General features: G+C 43.2%; 1 protein-coding gene across 5 annotated transcripts in view; it reads right to left on the reverse strand.

Annotated features, from left to right (window-relative positions):
* LMO1 (LIM domain only 1) overlaps nt 1-16,500 on the reverse strand; it is a 57,361-nt gene that overhangs the window by 16,092 nt on the left and 24,769 nt on the right. For all 5 annotated transcript variants that reach the window (XM_032188463.1, XM_032188457.1, XM_032188461.1 and 2 more), the window contains one exon: nt 62-275. In XM_032188463.1, coding sequence (XP_032044354.1) covers nt 62-275 — 214 coding nt within the window. The remainder of the gene's footprint in view (nt 1-61; nt 276-16,500) is intronic.

The following is a 16,500-nucleotide window of genomic DNA, read 5'->3' on the forward strand; positions in this document are numbered from 1 at the left end:
AAACAGCTGGCAGCAAACCGAGAGGCTTTGGGAAGAGCCCCCGGTACATTCCTCTATTTACCTCAGGTAATCTCTGCGGCAAAGAATGAGATTTGCTTTTGTGTAAAGAGTTGATCCAACCTCTCCAAGACGACAGTCGCAGCAGGCACACTTCAGACAGTCTTCATGCCAATACTTATCCAGGGCCTTCAGCAGGTACCGGTCCTTGATCTTCCTGTTGCAGCCAGCACAGCCCTTCTGCTTCCCTTTGGGTTGCACGGATAACATCGGCACACCTGCAACACCAACACAGCAGGCACGTTAGATAATACCCAAACAGCTCAAAGAGGCTGCCTGCATTCGGGGCAGCACCGTGAGCTGGAGCAAACACATCTGTGAGCAAACACGGCTGTGGCCTTCGTTACAAGGATCTCCCATTGCAGGAAGCCGAAGGCCAAAGGAAGGTAAACGTAGGCTTCGTTTGCTGTTGCGGGGTAGGCAGGAACTTGCAGGAACACACTTCTTTCCTAAGGGTAGGACTGACACAAAAGCACCAGACTTTTTTTAATTAACATTTCTGCAGCAGAATAAACTGGCAGCCATTTCAACATTTTTTCCCCCTCATTAGTAGTACCCTTGCGCTGTTAATTACCGGCCACAGGCAATTACAAAGATCAGAAGGGACGCCAGTGCGCGCACCCCAGCCCAACAGCTTGTCCAGATCAAGCTGGGGGGGGGGGTGTGGATGTACAAGATGTGGTATGCTGCTGGTTTCCCTCCTTTGTAAACCCCACTGGCCACAGAGGCCCCACTGAAGGCTAGAGCCATCCCTGGGCTGCTCTAAAATCAACGCTACTCAAAAGCCTGCTGGACTGCTGAGAATACCCCAACCAGAGGCTCCCGGCCAGCCGTGAAGCCACCCTGCTTTGGGAGCATCAAGGCAGTGCCTCCTACCTCCTCTTGTACCCCTGGAGCAGGCAGTGAGAAGCCAGGCCTCTTCTGCCCTCCAGAAATCCCTGCTGGGGCTGCAAAGCAAGCATGAGCAAGGCGAGAGGTGGTGACAGGATACTCAAGTTCCCGAGCCAGAGAAGGGCCCTGTCTAGAGCAGCAGGGGTCACTGGTTGTATACCCTTACCCAAAGTTAAGCCACCATTTCTGTAGCAAGTTGGATGTCCCAGAAAGTAGCAGCTTTATAATGGAATTACGAACAGCCCCTTACCCTGAGTGGAACAAGTCAGTGCCACTGCAGTAAGTGACATCTGCTGCTTGCCTTAGAAACCAGGGTGACCCAGTGGTGGCTAATGCTCAGCACATGTAAAACCTACCACTCATACAGCAATAATTGCTTTGTCAGAGCTGCAAGCAGATGACAATAGCACTTAAGACACCTCTACACAAACAGCGAGGTATTGATCCATCTGCTATCAAAGTGGTCTCAGCAGCACGGAGACAGGTCAAGTAACATTCAAAAACTCTTAAGACTTAAAGAGCCCTCCTGCTTTGCTGCAGCATGCTCTGCGACACTGGCAAAGTCAATACTCGCAAACTTTTATTGCATATTTGCCACTGGCATCAAAAGAATTACGTGAAAACTTAAGCCTGTTTTTGACTACCACACATGCAGCCCAGAATGGCCACTCACGCTCGTTCTGCCAGAGGTCCCATGAGAAATTCCACACATACAGCCACGGAGAAATACACTTTTGGGACAGAGGGAAAGATGGGGAAGTCTGAGAAATGCGATACGCAGCACATCATGAGAAAAGACTGCCTTATTCTGAGATGTGGAACGGCACAAACACAAATTTGCATTTGAGAGCTGTGTAAGGTTAGCACCAGTGATGAATGAAAATAGTTAGCACTTACGAAAACTAAGACCTAGAGATAAGAACTGTGTTTTTAGATAGGAGCCCTGGACACCAGTGAGTCATTACACCCCCAAAAGCTGGCTCTCTGAATATGAGCTGCATACCCTCACACGCAGCAGAGGGCTTGTTAGAAGTGGTGTCTTCATGCCATTCTGCTTGCAGGCTTCGTTTCGGTAATTGGTGGTTCCTGCATCTGGAGATGCTGCAGGTTTCAAAATGCAGCTTCTGGATAACCCTCAGATCCCCTCGCATGAGAAGTGCTGCTTAGATGGGGTCTGAGACCATCTGTGCAACTCAGAACACGTCTTCAGCCTGACAGCACCTCCCAGGCCCCTCAGAACCCGCGTGCCGTACCCCTGGATTTCCAGCTGCCTTCACCCAGAGCGAGGGGTCCCTTGAGACCAGGGCAGCCGTGTGGGGCTGAAACCCTGTCTGGACCATTACAAGACTGTGGTTTGCTCATCACAGCAGGTTTCCCAAGCGGTAAGCAGGCCTGGAGACAGCAGCACCACACAGCCACGGGCTGGCTGCGTGGCGGCGGTTCTTCCCTCAGCGGCCCTGGCTGCCCTCCCTCCCCGCTGCCGCCTCAGTTCCCTGCCATTGCAAGCACACCATTGTCTTAGGAGAGGCTTTTGCGAATAAGGGGAATGTAACACTTTGATTTTCTTCTAATAACTAGCAAAGGAACAGATATATATATTTTTAAACAGTACCTTAAGCAAGGAAAAAAGCTATGTATTTGGTCAGTGTTCAGCAGGGGGCTTTCTAATGAAAAAAGGTACCATTTCAGAGATCATATGATGTTCAAAGCTGCTATTCCCACTCAGATAATAACGAGCAAGGTCAGCCTCTGCTGGTCAGGTTCAGTGTTTTGAAATTACATTTTGGTCTGTGAGGCTTCCCTCCGACATCCAGCCAGCCGGTCTGCACGGAGTGCACACACCGCTACAGAAAGTTGCAGCTGCAATTAGCTGGTGAGTTGACACAGCAGGCAAGGCGTGAAACAAAATTTCAAAAACTGCCAAACTTGATCAGCACAGGTTCCTCGCAGGCTTGCCATGTCATTTGCAAGCAACAAGAGAGCAGCATCTCAAAAGCTTAACCCCTTTCGCAGTCGGAGGCTTGCACAGAGAGGATGCAGCCAGCACCAAGCCCCAGTTTCCTCCTCCTGCCTCCCTTCCAGCAATCCCCAAACAAGCCAGGCCTTGCAGGCAGAAGCTGCCTGCAGAGCTGCTCTTCCTTTTTGGAAATTTCCCCGCTGCAAAACTGCAATGCCGCCTCATTTCCCCATGTAGATTTTTCCCCCCAACGTTTAGCAAAAAATACCAAGATGCCTCATTCGTTTTGATCAGGGGCATGGTGTCTGTGTGTCAAGAAGGAAAGGGGTCACCGTAGACAACTTCCACGTGTACCCTATGAGCGAGGACAAGGCAACAAAAAGTGGCAGTGCAGAGCGAGGCAAATTAACAGCTGGCCACTCACCTGTTTAAATACATGATCACAAAGGGAACGCAGATTGACCACGAAATCCTGAAAGTACCATCCACTTCCCTCCCCTCTCCTGTTGCTAGCCATCCATTGCTATCTTTTCTTAGCAGTGGCAGATGAAGCCTTTCTATTTTTGGCTACCTACACTCCCTTCTTTGCCCTTTACAACTTAATAGACTTGCTGCTGGTAAATACAAAACAAAACCTGTTCTGAGTGCTCGGAGCTCCAATGCACATTAAAAAATTATAGACACCACCTCTGGACATACTGAAATTTATGGCTGTGTCTAAAGAGGCTGCTATTGTAGTGAGTAATCTAAACTTTACCTCTATTCACAGCCGGGCAAACCAGCTTTAATCAGCCCGTATCTTCTCAGTCGGGGTCCTTCTGTAAAATTATTCCGCTGGCTTTGTAACACAAGTGTCCACTAAGTAGACCTCTAAATTTTTCTAGCTCATTTCATTGATATTTCTATTCAACGTGGCAATCAGCTGCAGTTCCTCTAAGGGCACTGCTCATAAAGCCTCGTTTCTAAGACAGCCCCGAAACTTTTTATAGATGGTAGACCTTTTAAATAACAGTTATCTGCAATGGTCCTATGCCATATGTCTCCACAGCGCTCTGGTCTGCAAGAGAGCTACTGGTCCCTTCTGAAAGCATGGAAGTTCACCACCTAATTTCTTTAATGCAGCTCTAAAGGTTAATTGGTCTGAAAGAGTAATGTGGGACTGCTGGCTAATGATATATGCCTCAAGGCTTTGCAGCTCTCCTGGATTTTCTGCGAAGTCCAGCGCATGCAGCACAGGTGATACCACCAGGACGTCGCAGCCCCCCTGCAGCTCCCCGCAGCCCCTCCGCCACGCGAGCCCTCACGACACCAACACAAGCCCAGGGGCTGAAGGCGGCTCCACTCCTCCTGTGCTGCGCTGAGCGCCTTGTCGGGGGGCTCCGGGGGAAGTGCCACCGCTGCACTCCTCATTACTGCTGCAGGAAACTCAAAACAGCCCTAATGAGGAGAGCGAGCGTACAGTACGGGCTGGGAGGAGGGACGTCCTCCCACGTTCCCCAAGGAATCGGGCCAAAATCTTCAATTTGCCATTTATGACAGCTAATTAGTTATTCTATTCAAAATCTTTGCTTTAAATAAAAGAACTAATTATACACAAAGGTCAGTCCCCCACCTCCTGTGAAGCACACATAATTGGCTTATTTCCCCAACATTGTGTGTATGTTTTACACAATGCTTTCAGGCAGATGGCTTTAACTCTTTCCCTCTGCAAGTTTGTTGTTGTTTTTTTTTTATTTATTTATTCTTTAAAGTTTTCCTCATATTAGTAACTTCTACCATAAAAGCTCGCTCAAAAACAAAGCAGGTAACTAAGAAAAAATAAAAATATCCACTCCCAGAAAAGTTTTTGACAACCACTCGAGAACAGGGCTTCTTACACATCCATATAGCACCTTGCACAACACTGTGCTGGAGTTATGTTTGTGCTCTCCACCACAACTTCCTGCACAAGCAGTGCCTTTCAGACACACTTACCACATTTCTGAACAACCCTTCTGCCAAAGAACACTATAATTACAGGCTTACATTTTATTATTATTTATTTAAAGTTTTATTGAAATTTACGAAAGCGATTATTATAGGGATGCTGCATTCCAGTGCTAAAAGCAATCCTGGTTTAAAGACCGGAGTTTCAGCAGCTGGGCAATCAAGCCTAGGTTTCAGAGTTCCACTTGAGGGACAATTGTTTATTTCTAGCATAACACTCTTTAAATGACCTGTCCTCCTTTTGCCTGCTAACAAAAAAAAAACAACAGCATTTGGCTGCAAAAGATGAAAAAGTAACTGAAGAGTAGAAGTAATCTTATTAACTCCTGTCTCATCACAATAAATAAGCTGCACTCTTGTGTCTTTTATCAGAGGATCTTATATCATTTAAAAGCATTAGAGCCCTGCATCACCCATTTAAGTAAATGTAGACAGTCACTGCCAAAAAGATGCAGTGAATTTTCATTCCCTTAAAAAGAAGCTCACTTGGTGTTCCCAGTATTGTGTTACTCACCTTCTATGAATGTTACACTCTGTGAAACAAGGTAAACCATGCACTTCCACTGAACTGAGAGTACATCATCTTGGGCATCTTCACCAAGCATTTCATTTGAAGAACTATGGCCAGAACCGTGAAAGTCAACTTGTCATCTGTATAGCCAATTAAAACATTACTTTCGGAACACCAAGTACTTGCAACTAAATGCTTACGAACAAGCCTTAGACCATTCATCAAAATTATTCAATGAATAACCACAATCTTTTTTCATTTCCAGTTTCAGGCTGCAATATATAGTAGGGTATTTTTTACAGTGGCTTTAGCAATTCATTTGTGGTATTCTTTCTTCTGTATCATTACTGAATGAATTCCCCAAGCATGGCAAAAAAGTAGTTGGAGTGGGTGCTTAATAGGAGAAACAACATTTTTATCAGTACTTCTGTTTTAACCATGCTATAGACCTCCTTCCAGTAACATAGCAATTTTTTGGCCCTTCAGTTTAGAACAAGCTTTAGTGAAATGTACTGTAGGGTCTAGCTTCGCATAGCAGTTTCAGCTGCCTAAAAGTGATCCAAGGTTTCAAAAATGGCTTACCCCACCTCCAATCTCACATGCAGAGAGACCTTACTTTCAAACCATTTGCTCATATAGCCAGTGATACCCAAAACAACCATTCTCATCATTTGAATTGGTACTGAGGTAGGTCTTGATTCAGGGCAAAAGGTTTAGAGGTAGAATCTAATTTTCATTTTCCTCCAGTGTTTTGAGATTTCCAGTACATGGTTTAAGACTGTGCTGCATAGCTGGTCTTACCAGAGGATGACCTGTTGCTATAAAGGAACACATGGCAGCAGGACTGAATGCAAACCATAATAATTGCTGCTGCAAAACAGTTTCCATAAATCATTTTCATAAGCAACATTTTCCCTGTGCTCATAAAATATGCTTGTTTGAACTTTAATTTTTAATAATTGGCACATGCCCAAAGCTTATTCTTAGCACATGCAATGTTTCAGTAAAATCCATTTTTTCTATTTGAAGCCCTGGGAACAGTAATAAATAAATAAATAAATAAAAAGAAAACACGCTGATTTCTTGTACCTTCAACCTAATCTGAGAACATTTGGATCAAACTTTCTTGGTTTATCACAATTCAGCATCCTGCAACCTAGCAAAGTTCCTGATTTTAGGTGACTAGTTCCCTCATTCAGTTTCTGTAGTAGAAAACACTCTGGCAATGGAGACAATACCCTCAAACCACCTTTCCAGCAGAATGGTAACATCACAGATGAGAGAACATGGTTATTTGAGATGATCAGCCTGGAATTCTTCCCATGTCCCTCACTACTCCACTGGTTTGCAGGTGACTGCTGAAAATATACTAAGATCCCAAGTTTTCTCGTCAAGAGATTTGGGTGTCAAAGAAAACCAATAGAAGAGTTTCCAAGTCAAATGATCGCAAAGATAAAAAACTCATGCTCTTTTCAGCTCACTTAGATAGAGTTGTATGTCCCCTTCCATGTCCTTTTCCAAAAGGGACATAAAACCAAAGAGAAAAACCTTATATCAAATTAAAATCGCAAAGAGTGTCTGAGAAGTAAAAAACTCAACTCAATTATTTCCTTGCACACATGTAGTACTCCACAATCCTGACCTTCTGGGTAAAATGCATTGTTTAACATATTGCTACTGAGGTTTCAATAGATATGCAAAGATGTGTGATGTAGCAGAGCTCAGGTTTAGCAGCGAAACATTAACATCACTCTGACAGATTTGGTACACTATGTCTGTGAATATTTTAAGGAGAATAGAGCTATATCACTGCACGATCATCATCATCTCTTTTCTTCTGCCTCTTTGCAGACACATACAATGTCAACCTAAGCTTTCGGCAACCTTAATAGAATTTCAGTGCCCACTGCCAAATGGCCATTTGATGTTCTGCTCTGTGTACACTGATGAAGCAATCTGTCACAGCCCTTAATGCAGGCAATGATGACTACCCAATCTAAAGCTTTCACAGGCTTAGAGAAATTTCTCAAGACTTTTGGAGCCTATAATAACTTGTGCAATACCACAAAAGAATTGGAATCCTGCTGCTCTGTGTTTAATGAAATATGAATATACTCTTAAATGTTTCTAGAAGAAACCCTACTCAGGCCAAAAGCATATTTTACACCATCAAGCACCAGAAAGTTGTGCTGGCAACTCTGAAATAGCCAATGCTATAGTGATTGCAAGTTATTCTAGTACGAAAGGATCAGCCTCCCCTCCAAACTTACTGCAAAGCCAAACATTGATGCTTATATGCCCTGCACAAGATTAGTGCAGCCGCACTTTTACCTCTATAAATATAGAGGCACTAAATATTCATTTGCATATTTTCTTCATTTTCAGCAGACAAGTAAAGATTCACCTATAAAGAACACAGAGAGAGTCCCTCTACTTAATGCAATCCTTGTAAGGGAGACAATTGCTGCTGACCTTCTAGAAGTCATGAAATACACCTCCCTAATGAATCAGAAAGATGCAGTTATCCCGAAAACCCAGCCTCTTCTCCCTTTCCTAGCGACAGCAGACCAACCCGTCTGCTATTAAAAGTTGAAAGGAGCAGGGCAGGAAGGAAAGCTATTTCCTTCTCTTCTTGTTGAAAGGAAAAAACACAACACACAGTCCTTTGCAGGACCATTTGCATGCTGAGCTGTCAGACCATGCACTTTCCATTAAAGAGATAGCATCCCTTTTCATAAGTCCATTTGGGATCCATTTTAGTGTTATCTAAAAATCAAATCTACATGGTAATCCTTTTAATGTACTCTTGACTTTTAAAAACAGCTTTATGTTCCTTCAGGAAATGTTTTAAGCCATTACTCAGTAATTACTACTCACCCATGAAAACACTGATCTTTTACAACGTATAATCAGTTTGCTGACTTAAAAAATGAAGCAGCCTGGAATTTTGTCTCATGAAAGTAGTGGAGAAAAACCAAGGTTAAGAGAACATCCTTCCTCCCCCCAGTATTGCAAAGCAGTATGTTTTTCCTGTCGTGTAAGAGAGGGACCAGGCTCTGGGTGAGGGAAGGCTGGGCACTCGCCATCACTGCTTTGCACCGGTGGTCGCCACGCACAACCAGTACATGGTTAATGATTTAGGAAACAGAATTTGTATTATCTTGGATACTAATGATATTATAACCTTCTGCAAACACTGGAATTCTGAATGACACTATACTACCTCCTGAAATGCTGGCAATGTAGGAAAGATGTTATGTTAAAATACAGCATGGAATTTGCAGGGTTGCTTTGGTAAACTCCAGCTATACATTGACAAGGCCAGAAGGGATGCCAAAAATGGTCCTGATCTACACAACTGCACTGTATCTGGATTACACCTGCAGTCAACACAGCAATGTGGAGCCAAACTTCAGGGGTCTAAAAATACCTTGAAAACTCTAATACCAGACCCTAAAGAGAAGAAAAGACTGCATTTTGTTCAGCTGCAACTCCTATCTGAGGAAGACCAGAAAAAAGCCCACAACTCCCTTAAAGCAGATGCTCAGGCAACAGGAAGACTCTGGATATTCTCACCTTGAATGCCATTTAACACAGATGTTTACACAAAGTATGGTCCCCCACCAAATTGGAATGATCCTTCACACCCCACTGCTGACCCCAGAGCGCCCAGCACCCTTCTAGCCTTGAAATGCTAACTCAAAAGAGAATAAGGGCAGGGTAAAGTTTGTCAGAAAGAACTTGCTCTATCCTGCAAATAATAGCAGCTAAATTCACTTTTTCCTAATGCCATGAAGACAGAGAAGACAGAAAAAAAGAGGCTAAATACTGACACTGCTTCTGTTCTTCTGTTTACTAAGGTCTAGCTTAAGCCACAATTTGCTTCCACAGACAGATTTTATGCTACCCCATTTCACCACTACAATTAAGACAAAGTCCCGCTCTTGGCCATTTCCCCATTCATTCACGGGGAAAGGAAAAAATCCACATTTTTTCCTTTTTTTTTTTTTTTTTTTTTTTGGTGAAATGCCCCAGGAAGGCTTTGAAAACACTGTTGCAATTCACCATATATTCCAGAGTAAAGTGAGCACTAAGGGTTTGGGGCAAGTTAGCATGACATTTAGTTTGCACTAAAGCATCTTAGAAGCCATATGAAATATAGCGTAACAGAGCATATTCTACTCTATTAAGCATTCAGGAGCCTTGCATCTCAGTATTCAGAATATGGATGAGAAGTTGGAATTGCATAAGACATTCCTCCTCTTATGGCTGACCACTGAGTTGAATTCAAGCTGATCCTAAGGGAGTCATTTTCATTAACCTACAGTAGCTTTCTAATCCTATTCCTTGAATTTCAGACCACCACCACTACAAGAATTTATGACCTGCTGCCTGCACTTTGGATGGTGCTCACACTTTACTCTTTTCCTTGACGTGTCCTGCTCCTCTGGATCATTACCACTGCTTTGTGCAGCAACCGATTCTCTTAAAGTGGAAGTCTGCTCTTCAATTCAGTTATTTATGCTCCATTTAATTCTCACCAACATACATGAGGATGCTGATGGTTACACTTGGTTAAAAACAATGAAAAAAATCATATGACCTGGCCCAGCGTGCAGAACTAAAAGCTTCCTGAAATGTACCTCTTGAAGTCTGGACCAACTATGCATCTCCTTGTGATCTGCCTCAAACCTCAGACCAAAAAGAAATCCTAAACCACTAACCTTCAGCTCTAAAATGCTGCACCAACAGGCCAAAAAAAAATCCTACTGAGCAGCCTTTCTTCCACTCCACTTTGACGGGACTCTCTACTGCTCGATTTGCTTGGTTTTCCTCCACCTCATCATAATCCCTGACTGCTGAAATGAACTCCTTCACTGAACTAATGAAATAAGGACTCTTAAGTGCCTCGCAGTCCTTTTTAGAGAAGTCCGTATCCACAGATGAGTCTGAATTTCACAGCATCAGGGAACTGCGTGCCAACGCGCTGTACCGGAACACCGGGGGCTAGCAGGAGCTGCAGACAACAATGCTAGCATCAGGGTTATTTTAGATTAGAGTACTTCCAAATCAATTTTGGATTCAAACTTTTAAATGCACTCTCCAGAAGGAATCTGCACAGAGTAAGTATTTTCAAGGCTAATTCTCTAAGCTTGAATGAAACTCATTGTTATCTAAGGAAAAGACACAAGTAGCCCTTGCTGCAAAAGCTTGGTCAGAGCTTGGAAATGAGGGAGACAGCAGTCCTAGGAAGGAATGAACTGCCTCAGAAAACATCCATAAAACTGCAGACAGAAACAACTACAGATGCTCTAGGGTACAGATTTTTTATCTGAAACCAGAAGTAGCTGAGGTACCCAATCTTCCACCAGCAGTGCTGTCCTGCCAGGGGCGAGGGCATGCTGTGGGCTGTCCTGGGCAGCCAGGCTGTGGATGAGGAAAGCACTCTGTGCTGCAGGGGAAAAAGGAGCAAGCTGAGCATCCGTGCACTGATAGCACAGGATTTTGCCATGCCAGAAATCCTGCAGAATTAAGACAGATCCTCAGCACTCTGCAGAAAGAAAGTTGTTGTGATGAGAGAAGGGAATTTGTAAGACAGATGGGAGAGTTGAGGTTAAAGTTCAGACCAAAAGCAATTAAGATGGGTAAGAGTGCTCTGCAGCTTGACACAGGTTTGCTTTGTATTCAGAACTTTTCACTAGCATTAAGCATCTTAACTTGTGTATAGAGAGATTATAATTAAAACTTGACAAGCTTAAATTAGCCATATATAAAAGATTCTCCAGAAAGCTTTTAAAGTAGACTAAACATATCTATTAAAATGGAAGAAGAAAAAAAAAAAGAACCATTTTCAGTTACAATAGTTTTCCCTACCTAGATATCTCGAGAGATTAGACAAATTTAAAATCAAAGTTCTGCAACTGTCCAAAGCCACTTAAAGAGGGGAAGAGGGAGGAAGTGTGGCAATTAGAAAAACCTTTAAAAAAAAAAAACCTCCATTTAATAGTCCACGGTCCTTTGGATGAACATAAGTACTCCAGAAAACCCTATAAAAGGAAAAAAAAAAAAAAAAAGATTCTAATTTCCCTTCAGGATTTTGAGCACTTCAGGGAGCACTCTATTACGGTTCCCCAGAGACTGGGGAATTATGTCAATCTGCCACAAGGCTGGGCAGTTAGTGAGGGAGGCAGCTACAGAGCTGCCTTTCACCGGTCCATGCCAATTAAAGCAGAGGGAGCATTTCCACCTCACACTGGCTATTCAGATTAATTCCTGGCATTTCAATGCTATACAATTTTCCTATGAGTCCAAGGAACTAAATCTAAAGAAAATTTGCTCTTTATCGAACAAAGAAACATGTCCACCAGTGTCAAATGAAACCACATAATTTATTCCCGTTCAAAAGGAGAAAAAAAAGAAAAAGCTACAAATATTTTGATATTTCAAGAAAAAGACTATAAATATGTGGAAACCAGGTTTGTGAGAATAAAAGTCATTAAGGGCAGGGCTGCTGCAAAGTCCACCTTATTAGTTCCAAATCATATCAGATTCTTTCTTTCCCCTGTTTCTCATTCATAAAGCAAACACAGTACTCAAGAAATACATTCCTGTTGGACATCTAGGTGGGCCAAAAAAAGAAAGCTTTGGCTTCCCAGAACACACCTGCAGACCTGCGATACAAACATTTGCTTATTAACCTAGAGAGCTTCTGAACAGCCCTGCATTATTCCTAGGCCTGATTGCCCCCAAGACCACGCCATCCCCTCAGCAACCCTGACTTTCAAAGCTCTGGAACAGATGCTTATATATCCATGGCGTACACGATAAGGGCATTTTCATAGGCCACAGGGGGCTCTTGCCAAAACCTCTTGTCGCAGCCCATTGCTGCTGCTGAAGACTCAGAAGTTATGTGATTGCAGCATCCTACTTTTGGGTGAGAAAGGGAAGTAATCAGCAAACGGACCAATAGTCAGCACAAACAGCACAACACAGACATGAGTGCAGCAGTTCTTCAAAGGAAGAAGCTAGCGCCTGTCCCTGAGAAAAAATAATCACGCTGTAGCAACGATGATCACTCCAAACCCATGTTGTTTATCTACAGCCTACAGTCATTGTTTCCACATGCAAAACGTAATCCTTTTCTGAAATTTACTTCAACTCTACCGCACTCCATGTGGTACCTCTTTTCAGAGGAGTGTTTAAATTATCTAAGCGCAGGGAAAGAAATGTTACTTTAAAGCAAGCCATGATTGCCACAGCAAAGCTTAAGATGAGTAATTTGTTGTTTCAAGTGTTATATGGTCTTTTTTTTTCCTCCTTTTGCATACCAACAGTATTTGAAGTGGTAACATAAATATAGAAATCTTAATTTATTTGTCTTCATCTTTATATACTGCTATTGTACTTATTCCAACTCACAGAGAACCAAAACTCTGATAAGAAAACCAACATATGCTCTTGATCCAGTGTTTCCTCCTGGAAACATGTGAACATGTATTTGCAAGTCCCAGGACCCATCCTGAGTCCTTATGTGCTTATAAACAAGAACTGTGTGAAAAAGAATGAATATCTGCATTTCAGCCAAAGTCAAGTACATCTATCCCATTTTGGTTATCTGTAGCAGCAATTTTACAGCAGCTGCCAAGTGTGCAGTTGCCACCCTCTTTTTGGAGAATTAAACAGCAGGAAGACTTCCCAGAGACTTCACACTTTTTATGCAGGTTCAGCCTCATTTTCACATTAGTCCCAAATCCAGCACAGCTGAAATTTAGCCCCAGTCCCAAACAGGGACTCTGAGCCCTCGCAGGTGACTTCTCCCCATTGCCTTTTCTTCTCTGGGCTGGGCAAACCCAACTCCCTCAGCCTCTCCCTGTACATACAGCCACTGAGATGGTGCTGGGTTGGCATGGGACTCCCTAGGCTTGCTCTAGTCTGTCAATCGGACAAGTAGCCAACTTCGCATGACAGCCACTTATCCTGTGCTCAAAGGCCTACAGCTGATTTCAGAATTGACACACTGACCTTGGGGAAGCAAAAACTCGTCACTTTTATATGATAGCACCAGTGGCACGAACTGGATACCTCAAAAATACTTGCTTTCTTTTATGAGCTCCAACATAAACTATTCCTACAGCCTGGGCAATCTGAAACTTTGATTAGTTTAAATATGCTTCCAATGCTGACACCACACTTCTTCTGCCTAGAACCTTCACGTTGCAACCACATACAAATGGAGGGCTGAAACACAGCCACCTCCAGAGAGAAGGGAAGCCAACAGACATCACACAGACAGCATTGTTTAAATGGCCAAGAAAATCAGGGGGAATACTTCCTCTGTATTAGTACTCTGGGCCGTCCTGTGTCTATGCAGAATTGGCACCACTTCCATCCCCATCCCTCTCCTCGAAAACAGCCCTCAGCAGTAACAGCAGTTCATCTCCTACTACAAAGGTCAAGGGCTCCGCCAGCACTCCTGAGATTTGAGCTACTGGTTCCAGAGAGTCTGCCAGTATCAAACCTGACACTTAGATCAGTAGTTACTCCCCAGACATATCTAGTTTCCCGTTTCTTCAGTTTCTAGTGTCAAAATACACTTGCAGTACAATATGCAAACCTCCGCAGGCAATGTCCTCTCTGCTCTTCAGCTGTGGTGGGAGGAATGCCTATTTTTACAGGAGAAAGGTGTACTTTATGCTAATGCATCATCATACCAGCACACCCCAAGCTCCTATTTTTGTTACAGAGCACAGAAAATGATAAACCTACATCCCACAGTTAGTGTCACATTATCAGCTTACAGAAATATTTTGGAAGTTAGCATTTAAGACAGATGCTCTGCATTATAAACACCAGAGAGCGATCAGTCTTTGATACGTAATTCATGGACGGCTTCATCACAGCTCCATTTAGTGGCTTTACCACTAAACTGCAACACTATATACCACACTGCTGAGGTCCAAATCAGTACGGATACCTGCACATCACCCTCCCCAGAGAACAGTTAGGAGTTAAACCAAGGGACCATTTCTGCCCGTTCCACACCTTCACCACCCAGCTTCAAAGCAAAGCAATCCTGCACGTCTCACCCAGCCTTAATACGCTGAAATTATTACTCATTTTTCCTCATCATTAACAGGCCTTACTTACCTCAGTTTCACCCTAAAAGTGTGGCAATTTCTCCTCGCTCTTCCACAGGCCAGAACTGCTCCCATACACCCAGGAGAAGCTCCTGCCACAACACACAAAAGCCATTTTCCCCCCGTTTCAGGGTGCCAACATTTTAAAAGCCTTACGAGCAGGTGGGCCAAGATGGGTAGTTTTTCACCAAGCTGCAAGGAATTTTTAACAAGAAAGGAGACAAAATGAAGCTTAAACAGGATGCATTAAATCTTACCAGGCCATTACGTGCTCAGGTCAATAAAAAGGGTCTGAAATTACAACAGAGCTCTTCTTGAAAACCTACAGACCTGGTATTCCAAGGCTACGTATTTAAATAGCTTGCAACAGTGGAGATGTTTTAACCCTTCTGTGCTAGCCCAAAACTGTATCAGCAGGCTTTCTGCACACAAAAGTTGTTCTTACACAAGAACTGGTGGCTAAGAACAGCTCATCTCATCAGCTTTGTTTCCACTTACTACATTTACATGTCTGTGTTGGTCCCTTCCTTTCTTGTGCTCTCCATCAAACGACAAGCCAGTTCTGAATTCTGGTACTTTCTGTAAAACTGCCACTGGCTATTTTTTTTGGTCCCATTCATTCATGGACACTTCTGCGGAGCACGTCCACATTTGGATACAGCACTCCACAGAAAGTGCCAAGAGAAGAAAAATAAGCCATGGCAATGCAGAGCCCAGGCCGCAGGAACAGCAAGAGGATATCAAATGCTGCTTTAAGTGCTGATATTTTTGCGCTTTGAAGGAAAATGCCTTCAGGAATCGCAGCAGGAGTCACCTCTATATAAAGACTTTGCATATAAAGGGACGTTTATTATTCTCAATTAATGGCATACTGATAGACACGTTTACATTTCTAAGTGTCAGATTTAGCAGAATATGAAGTGACTAAAGGCCTCTTATTTCACTCTGAAAATGGCCATAAAAGGATCTAAAGAACACCAAAAAAAAAAAAAAAAACACATTTTCTAGAAGACACGAGGCATCTTTTGATTCCTTACGGTTCTGAGCGCTGGTTAGTACAGCACGGCATTCCAAATACCGATTTAACCATCTGCAAACAGCAAAGTGAATTGCCTCTACAGCTCCTTCACAGAATTCAGTGATGTCCACAGCCTACTACATCGAGGGGCTGTAATAGATCTTGATCACATCCTCCCATGGATTATTAGGGAAACCTAATGTGGCAGAACACTGTATAGTAGGCTTCTGGAAAAATGAATAGCTGCAAGTCTCAAAAAAATTTAGACTTTGCAAGCAAAATGTGTACAGCATTGCTGGATTTTAAACCAGTATGTCAGAAATATTGTCCAAAAGAAGACAGAGAAATTCTTGTTCTTGTGAGAGAAAATTATTTGTTTGGGGGAAGATTAGCTAGATACAGAAAGCCCCTTTCAGTGACAGTGATGTAATTAAAGCATCAATAAATTCTTCACACATGCACATGTCCACAGGTTGCTGGTGACATGGCGTGAGTATGGCTAGGGCTGACACACAGGAGTGGCTTTTGAAGTCCCCTAAGGCTAAGGAAAAATAAAGAACCTTAACTCAACCATGAGCAGTTAAAAAAGGCATATTTTAAAAAATAAAAGTGCAGATACTTAATGCCTAAAGATATCCAGTGCCTGAGCCAAGAGGTCTCTCTCATGTATGCACATACATGCCAGCCATCAAATCCTTCAGATGCTCTCAGCCTTGGACATGCTGAAGAGAATCATTAAGCTGTCAATACACCTTCACTGAGCTCCAGAGACTGTTCACACCAGGACTGCCTCTGCATACTTGTATGGGACAGGTGGAAGCATGCATGCAGTGTGAGTAAAGACAGAAGACACAAGCTGAAATCCCAGAGACTGCAGCATTATGGTTTGCACTTTCCACAGGAGGTGATTTTGGAAAGTTTCTGCACGAAGGCTCACACAATG

Source organism: Aythya fuligula, chromosome 5, assembly GCF_009819795.1.
Source record: "Aythya fuligula isolate bAytFul2 chromosome 5, bAytFul2.pri, whole genome shotgun sequence".
NCBI lineage: Eukaryota > Metazoa > Chordata > Aves > Anseriformes > Anatidae > Aythya > Aythya fuligula.